Below are 9634 nucleotides of genomic sequence, written 5' to 3'. Positions count from 1 at the left end.
CGTCATGTTAGTTAACACTGTTAATCATTTAAGTTAAGACGGTTAGTCACGTTAGATAACACTGTTAGTCACGTTAGTTAACACTGTTAGTCACGTTATGTTAGTTAACACTGTTAGTCACGTTAGTTAACACTGTTCGTCACGTTATGTTAGTTAACACTGTTAGTCAACACTGTTAGTCACGTCATGTTAGTTAACACTGTTAGTCATGTTAGTTAACACTGTTTGTCACGTTAGTTAACAGTTAGTCATATTAGTTAACGCTGTTAGTTAACACTGTTAGTCATGTTAGTTAACACTGTTTGTCACGTTAGTTAACAGTTAGTCATATTAGTTAACACTGTTAGTCACGTTAGATAACACTGTTAGTCATGTTAGTTAACCGTTAGTCACGTTAGTTAACACTGTAAGTCACGTAAGTTAACACTGTTAGTCATGTTAGTTAACTGTTAGTCATGTTAGTTAACACTGTTAGTCATGTTAGTTAACACTGTTAGTCACGTTAGTTAAAACTTAGTTAGAGGTGGATTAATTGACCTTCATCATGACCAATGACTTCACCTTCATTCAACCCACAACCTTCATCAAGCTGGACTCCACCCACCACAACCCTGAACCCCGCCCACCACAACCCTACACCCCCCGTCTCATCATACTCTTCTCCACCACAGTCAGACAGAGACTAAAAATAGACTGAACCCCCCCCCCCCCACCCACATCAGAACATGGACCCTCCTCGAACCCCCATACCACAGGCCCCGCCCACCATGCTGCCCTGCACCACAGAGGGAGGGGCTCTGACCACAGTCAATCACAGAGATAATGTCATAGACAACAGCAGGGGGCGCTCACATCACAGTCAGATCTGACACACTGTGTGTGTTTTTCACCACGAGTCACAGACACACACACACATACGCAGTCCCTCAGGGGGACCCGCCCACTCCCTTACAGACACACAGACTGTTGTGGAATCACATGATGAAGTGTGTGTCTCATAATGGGTGGAAGAACACACACACACACGCACACACAGTGAGTCACACAGTGGGTGTAAAGTCAGCTTCAGTCTCTGCAGCACACGTCAGTCTGGATCTGTCTGGACCAGGTCAGTCTGGACCTGGTCTGCTTCAGACCGCTTTAAATAGCTTGGGTCCAAATGTGCGAGCCGTATGACATCATCAGAGGGCGGAGCTAACGGACAGACAGATGTGTGCAGACTCTGAAGTCACTTTCATGCTTGCTCACGTTCATCGATGACTCTGCTCAGTTTATTAGGGACGGCAGCTGCAGGTCCTGTCACTCACACTCATGACTCAGCGGCTCAGAAACTGCTGAGTCATCCCTTCACACTGCAGCAGGCCCTGACGCTGCAGTGAGTAACTTTCAAAACACTTTTTCAAAAAAACTCAGAGACACTTCCACGCTGAACACAGGAAGTGACTTGAAGGGAGATTTTACAGTGTTACACACAGCGCCCCCCTCTGGATATCACACAGTGACGAGCGTGTAATGAACCCCGGGACAGACTGGATCTGTCCCTCGAGAAAAAAGAAGGACATGTTTCTCAACTGCCAACTGACTGTGACCTCAGACTGGACACCTGAGGACGTGTGAAACTGACAGAGAGGTCATGACCTCCAGAACTCCCAGCATGCTGAGTGAGCAGACACCAGTCACCTGTTACTGTCAGTGTCTCTCTCTCACACACACACACACACACCTTCAGCATTTTTTCAAAGAAAACTGAAGTTTGTAAACCACTCACTCTCCCACACCAAACCTCATAGAAAAAATCAGTGATTTTAACTCTCAGGGAAGCAGGAGCTGCTGGTCTGCTGCTGCCTCCTGTGGCCACGTTGTGTCACTGTTATGTCTAAATGAAATATTTTGAACGCCGAAGTGACAAAATCAGACATTTGAACTTAGTGATGGAGGCAGCAGTGGATCAACAACTCCTGTGTGTGTGATGTTAAAATCACTGGTTTTCTCTGTGGACTTTGGTGTGGGAGAGTGAGTTGTTTACAAACTTCAGGATCAGATGTTAGGTCTGGACTCGACACCTCAGTGTTTGCTCGTTCTCCAGCTGGACGTGTGAAACTGCCTCAGCTGCTGACCTACTGATAAGCAGGGGTCAGCAGGGGTCAGGGGTCAGAGCGTCAGGCAGCAGGTCGTGAGTCTCCTGCAGCAGAGCTGAGGTCACGACTGAAGAAGAAGATTCACCATCACGACTTTGGTTTAAACTTTGTGTGTGTGTGTGTGTGTGTGTGTGTGTGTGTGTCATAATTACAGTGTTGATTTTACTCATGTTAAGATGATGATGAATTTGTACAAACACACAAGTAATTTGTGGTTGTTTGTTTGAGTAAGACAGTGTAATGAGGACAGAGGACAGTGTAATGAGGACAGAGGACAGTGTAATGAGGACAGAGGCAGAGGACAGTGTAATGAGGACAGAGACAGAGGACAGAGTAATGAGGACAGAGGCAGAGGACAGTGTAATGAGGACAGAGACAGAGGACAGTGTAATGAGGACAGAGGCAGAGGACAGTGTAATGAAGACAGAGGACAGAGTAATGAAGACAGAGGACAGTGTAATGAGGACAGAGGCAGAGGACAGTGTAATGAGGACAGAGACAGAGGACAGAGTAATGAGGACAGAGGCAGAGGACAGTGTAATGAGGACAGAGACAGAGGACAGTGTAATAAAGACAGAGGACAGAGGGAGAGGACAGTGTAATGAGGACAGAGGGAGAGGACAGTGTAATGAAGACAGAGGACAGAGTAATGAGGGCAGAGACAGAGGACAGTGTAATGAGGACAGAGGCAGAGGACAGTGTAATGAAGACAGAGGACAGTGTAATGAGGACAGAGGACAGTGTAATGAGGACAGAGGACAGTGTAATGTGGACAGAGACAGAGGACAGTGTAATGAGGATAATGTTCTTAGTTGAGACAGACTATGTCTGGTTCTGGTCCAGACTCCAGGTTGTGACTGTCTCCGCCCACCTGGCTCCAGACATGTGGTAAAAACCCAAGGAGACGAGACTACACACACACATGCACGTGTGTGTGTGTGTGTGGTAGGGGACAGAATACGTCTTGTACCTGTGTCTCAGGTGTTGGTCTGTCCCTCCCTCAACTTAACTCTGAGGAATGTGAATCATTATGCAAATGTCATGCAAATGTCATGCAAATGACATGATGATGACAATGATGTGCTAATGTCTCTCTCTCTCTCTCTCTCTCTCTCTCACACTCTCTCTTTCACACACACACACAGGTTTCTGCAGAGTTTGTTAATGAGCTGAACATCTAAATCAGATGTGATGGAGCAGGTAAACATCTAAAACATGCAGGACCAGGACCAGGAACCGGGACCAGGACTGAGAATAAAAGGGAAAAAAATGTCAGCTATAAAGTGTGGAAGTCAGTTTTGTTTGTGCTGTAACTCAATCAGTCTTTTTATTAGATTGTATTTGATTATCAGCTGTTTTAATCTGAAAAACGGCTTTTACTTTGTCAGGTTGTTTCCTGTTGCAAAAATGAAATATTTAATCTACAACCTAACGTAATTAACTTAATTAACGTGGTTACAACTTATGTTAACCACAACCTGAACTGTGTGTGTGTGTGTGTGTGTGTGTGTGTGTGTGTGTGTGTGTGTGTGTGTTACCTCTTTTCTTTTTCATGATGCAAATAATTTTCTGTCCTGCAGGACCACACACACACACACACACACCCATCAGCTGTTTGCAGCAAATCACATGCAAATGAGCCTGAGTCATACAGGAGCAAAGGCTCCGCCCACACAGGGTCCTTGACCTCCCATTTCAACATAACAGTTGTGAAGTTGGTCCTTTACTATTTATCAAGATTTATATGACGGACAGTTGACCTGCTGCTCTAGACTCAGGTCTGGATTGGGGTCTGGATCAGGGTCTGGATTAGGGTCTGGGTCAGGGTCTTGACTGTGGTTTGTGGTCTGGACTTAAACAGCAGAGTTTCCAGCAGGAGGGAGGAGACGTTTGGTTTGGATCAAAGTGTGGTTAGGGTGGGTGGTGGGTGTGGTGATATGAGTGGTGGGCGGGGCTCTAATTGTGGCTGTCACTCACAGAGAAGACTGAGCATGAGGCAGAAGAAGATGTTAGATGATGATGAGGACCACTTCCACACACACACACACACACACATACAGCATCACTCAAACAGCTGATGTTATTGTTTACATGTTTACATATTTTAAATAAATATGTGTTGTCATGACGAGACAAATATCCATGTTCATGTAGTGAGTAAAAGTGTGTTTGTTTTTAAATCAATGTTTTTAGACGTTAATGAAACTTTGACTCATGTTTGAGAGCAGATTCATAAAAACTCAGTGTTTCCTCCGACCACAGTGTGTGTGTGTGGGGGGGGTCAGGACAGGCAGGGGCGGAGCTGGGTGGTGCCCGCCACAGTAAAATTAGCCAAGATAAAAATAACCACTGAGGTTCAGAGAAGATATTTATAGAAGAAAAGCCTCAGTGTTCTCTCTGTGTGTGAGTGTGTGTGTGTGAGTGTGAGTGTGAGTGTGTGGGTATTACTAATGTTGTGGGGACCTAAAACTGTTTACACAGTCACATTATGGGGACTTGTCTTCCTTGTGGGGACAAAAATCAAGTCTCCACAATGTAAATGACTACATTTTAAGGTGAAGATATGTTTTAAGGTTAGAGTCAGGATTAGGATTAGGCCAATAGTAATTGTGGTTAAGGTTAGAGTAAGTCAGTCAGTCAGTCATCATCTACCGCTTTATCCTCTGCCAGAGGGTCGCGGGGGGTGCTGTGCCAATCTCAGCTACATTGGGCGATAGGCGGGGTACACCCTGGACAGTTCGCCAGTCCATCGCAGGGCCACACACAGATAGAGACAAACAACCATTCACTCTCACACTCACTCCTTTGGTCAATTTGGAGTGTCCAATTTACCTATCCCCACATTGCATGTTTTTGGACTGTGGGAGGAAGCCGGAGTACCCGGAGAGAACCCACGCACACACGGGGAGAACATGCAAACTCCATGCAGAAAGGCCCTTGTTCCAACCGGGGCTCGAACCCGGGTCTTCTCACTGCAAGGCGAGAGTGCTAACCACTACACCACCGTGTGGCCCGGTTAGAGTAAGTCTCCAGGAAATTAATCTAAGTCAATGCAATGTCCCCTCAAGTCATGAATGTCCAGCATGTGTGTGTGTGTGTGTGTGTGTGTGTGTGAGTGTGTCTGTGTCAGTGTGTGAGATTTACAGACGTGTAAAAATGTGTCTTAATTTACATCAAAAACGCTAAACATATATATACGTATATATATATATATACATATATGTATATATATATACATATATATGTATATATACAGTAATGTATACAGTATATATCTGTATAGAGACTCTGATGATTTCAGTACGTTCTGTGAAAGCGGAAAGTGTCGCTCCACATTTCCCGTCTTTGAAATAGCGATCATAGATTTGCGATCGAGGAAAAAAGTCCTGCTCCTGTTTGTGGTTTACTTGGTTCAGACCTCACACTGACTCACCTGCGCCAGTGTGAGGATGATGAGAGGCTAACTTGTTTACCCACACCACCTCTGAGATCAACCCCTGATGTAAATAACGTTCATTTTCTTTACATCCTGAAACATACTGACATCATCAGCTCCACCTGTCAATCACAGTGAACGTCAGCTGACCATCAAACACAGGAGATCGTGATGCTTCACTGACCACACAGACATGTCTTCCTCGTGCTCTTCCTCCTCCTCTCTGACTAACTGCAGTGTTTCTCCTGTGAATCAGTCCTTACATGGTCAGTGATGCTGTTGCAGAATCTCCCGACGTAACATGTCGTCTGCAGCCTCAGCAGCTCCATCTGTTACCTAGGCAACGTGACTCACAGCAGAGAGAAAGTACTGAACAGAAATAACTGCCGTACAGTGACACACTGAGCTAAGAATACACACACACACACAGTAACAGGTAGATAGTCTTATGGTCAAACAGGTTTAAACTGAAAACCCCATCTCCATGGAAACGTGCAGACATACAGCTGACTGGCTGAACTGTTTGTCCTCTCGTTGCAGGACTCGTGGCTCCGTCCGTCCCTCAGGCCCAGCAGGGACACACCTGCTGCCAAAACAAACACACCTATGACGTCAGAGCAGTGGAGTCCCTGCTGCTCCTGAGCTTACAACAGGATATGACATCACAGGCGTGTGTGTGTGCAAGTGTGTTTCACAAACACACAAAGACCCAGACCAGGATCCAGATCTAAAATGAAGCACATGTTCATCTTACAGTTAGACTATTTCACACACACACACACAGGAGTTGTTGATCCACTGCTGTCTCCATCACTGAGTTCAAATGTCTTATTTTGTCACTTCTGTGTTTGAAATCCTTTGTTCAGATTGACCTCAGTGACACAAAGTGACCACATGAGGCAGCAGAGGACCAGCAGCTCAAATCGCTGATTTTCTCTGTGGACTTTGGTGTGGGAGAGTGAGTGGTTTAACACTGAGATAAAGACGTGATCATGTGACAGCGCTCACATCACAGTCAGCTCTGATCATGTGTCAGTACCTCATTCAAGTTCACTTCAAAAAAAACAGAACCGTCTCTTTAAATCCACATCCTCTATTTATGGTTTGGAAACAATGGTCTTGAACCAGCGCCATGGTAACGAGGCTGTGTGAAGATCCACCAACACACTGCTCATGTAACACCAAGTATCCGCTTCCAGGTGTGTGTGTGTGTGTGTGAATAATAATCAATAATCATTTTCAGTGAAACACTCAGATTCAGTCATTTCTCCTTCAATCATTTATTGATCACAAACATCGATCAGCTGATGAACTCGTTACATTTACAAACTGTTGAGTCATTATAAACCAACATGACATCACAGCTGACAGGTACACGCCCACCAGTGTCATGTGACATCCAGGTGCTGCTGCTCACAAAAGTCTCTGCAGCTCCGAGACCCAAACCCACATCCTGCACAGTCAGATCCACTTTCATAAACCGTACCAGGACTGGCACCACAGCGCCCCCTGGGCCATCGTCATCATTATCCACCACCTCAGGAAGCACGTCCTGGGCCCTCCCCCTCCCCCGGGGTCATCAGTGTAGACTTAAACACCGTGACTGGTCTCCAGGTCACCGGTTTGGACTCTGGTTCTATTCTTCGGCACCGCTCTGCTGCGGCTCCACTTGCTCAGACTCGGACGGGTTCTGCTCAGCGGTTCTGAAGCTCCAGACACGGAACCCACTGGTTCCTGCAGCGACTCTCCTCACAGAAGCTGCTGACGTCCTGCAGAGACACACACTGCAGCGGCTGCACCGGCGGGTTCTAAACACAGGGGGCAGAAGAGAGGCGGAGTCAGCAAAAACATCGCACACAAAACTGTGATGCCAACATTCACAGAGTCAGAGGTCTGAAGAATTAAGTTACAACTTAATTCTTTTAAGTTTTATTGTGAAATATGTATCTTTCCACATCAAAACAAACACTTTTATTTTGAAAATTATGTGAATTTAACTCTGATTAAGAAACAGTTAACGGTGCTCAGTGACGTCACGGGGGCTGGGACGCGTACTCACCGTGACCAGGATGCAGTGCAGGTCCGAGGGCTCGTTTCCGTTGCGGTCCTCCATGTCCTCGAGCAGCAGCTGCGCGAGGCGCGTGACCCCGGACACGCGCAGGATGTCAATGTCGTTGTCGCAGCAGAAAGACTGAAGCAGCGTGAAGTGGATCTGCAGCGCGATGTCGTCTTCATCCTCCTCATCAGCCGCGAGGACACACAGCACCACACTGTCCGGGTCACTGAGGAGGCAGAGCACAGGTCAGAGGTCAGGGGTCAGGGTGCAGGCGGTGACGGTGATGATGAAGATAAACAAAATTAACTTACACATTCATGAGTTTTGCAGATTCATAAACTCCCACAGTCAGACAGTTCTGACGCTGTGCTGCCGCGAGGAGGTCCTCCAGTGATGACGTCACAGTGTGCATCCTGAACACACACACACACACACAGAGAGAGAGGTTAGATGACAGCACCGACACTAACAACATCAACCGGTTCTAAACCTGCAGGACCTGGAACCGGAACCAGAACCGGAACTCAGACTGCAGCCGGACTCCCGGCTCTGGTCCTGGTCTCAGTGATAGTAACGTACTTGTTCTCGGTGCTGTTGGATCTGAAAACTTCCTCCAGCGTCATGTTGACTTCACTGAAATAATCCACAAAATCCAGGTTTACGACAAAAAGTGCAGTCCCGTTAAAGTCCCGGAGTAAAGTCCCGGAGTAAAGTCCACAGTCCGACACACTTTAGATCCACAGCGGGTTCAGGTGTAGGCTGAAGCGGATGATGTCCAGAGTGAAACTGTATGAAGGTCTGACTCTGTTCTCTGTATTTATTCAGTCTGTCCGCGGGGGGCGTGGCCACACTCAGCTGATCACCACCTCATTGGTACACCGTCCTCCGTAGCTTCACCCTTACTCTGCTCTCATTGGCTGACAGAGTGAGGCCCACGTGGGACAGTTTCGGAGAATCCCCCCCCCCCTCTTTCTGTCTCTGTCTCGCTCTCATGGAAATTCCTCCACAGAGGTGTGTGTGTGTGTGTGTGTGTGTTTGCAGCAGCGGTGACGTCATATGATGATATTTACCTGCAGAAACTGATCGATACAAATTAAACATTATAACATGAAACATTGTTATTGTGACTGTTGTTACATTTGTTTCTTTTTTATCTGATGTTTTCATTTAAAAAGTTTTTTTTATTGAAAAACGTGACCTGAACATTTTAAAAACCTGATAAGAACAAACATAATATGTATTTAAACAGTAATGTGTTAGAAAGTAATAATATTGAAATGCTTCATTAAAACCATACATACCTTATAAAACATTTTAAAGGGTTAAAGTAATATATTTATGTTTATGTTTATGTTTATATTTATGTTTATATTTATATTTATGAACAATTTAAAAACGTTATTAAAACATAAAAACGGTTTCTCTTCAGATCCTGGTCTCGCGCGCCCTCCTGTGGCCTGTGGTGACACTGCAGCAGTGAAAGCAGCAGCTGGACGTGATGGAACATGTTCTGATGAAGATCATGAAGAGGAGCAGGAACTCCCTGCAGAACCTGCTCCAGGACCCGGGATGGAAGGGGCAGAGGTTTCAGGGGTTTTGATGTGAGGTTTCAGTGGTTTTAATGTGAGGTTTCAGGGGTTTTGATGAGTTTAATGGGTTTTAGTGAAGAGTTGAGGACTTTCAGGAGAGATTTTGAAGTTTGTGAATGTTTAAAAAAAAAAAAAAAACTTTAAAATTCCTGATCGTCTCTTTTCCTGGAATTTCCCTTAAATGTCAAAAATTAACTCGTAACTCAAATCACTTAAAAACAACAACACACATATATGAGATCAATACGATTCTTAATAAAGTAGTTTTAAGGTTTAAGTGGTTTTGCTTCCAGCAGCTTTAAATTAAGATGATTTACATAAAAAAAAAATTTTTAAACAAAAGAAAACAGGTCCATGACAGAGGTCAGAGGTTAAAACACGTGATTCTGTGGCGTTCGTGTGTATTTGTGGTCTT

The 9634-nt window shown here is 45.3% G+C and overlaps 1 protein-coding gene across 1 annotated transcript; it reads right to left on the bottom strand.

Moving 5' to 3' along the window:
- Nucleotides 1-6838: 6838 nt before the first annotated feature.
- Nucleotides 6839-8434, bottom strand: LOC131465739 (growth arrest and DNA damage-inducible protein GADD45 beta-like). The gene is made up of 4 exons (XM_058638608.1): nucleotides 8210-8434; nucleotides 7942-8043; nucleotides 7634-7856; nucleotides 6839-7382 (listed from the first exon to the last, which is right to left on the bottom strand). The coding sequence occupies exons 1-4, from the start codon at nucleotides 8251-8253 to the stop codon at nucleotides 7269-7271; spliced, it is 483 nt and encodes a 160-aa protein (XP_058494591.1). The 5' UTR covers nucleotides 8254-8434; the 3' UTR covers nucleotides 6839-7268.
- Nucleotides 8435-9634: the final 1200 nt, after the last annotated feature.

This window comes from Solea solea, chromosome 9, assembly GCF_958295425.1.
Source record: "Solea solea chromosome 9, fSolSol10.1, whole genome shotgun sequence".
Taxonomy (NCBI): domain Eukaryota; kingdom Metazoa; phylum Chordata; class Actinopteri; order Pleuronectiformes; family Soleidae; genus Solea; species Solea solea.
Note: the sequence above shows the minus strand (reverse complement) of the source record. Positions and strands in the feature narration are given on the sequence as shown.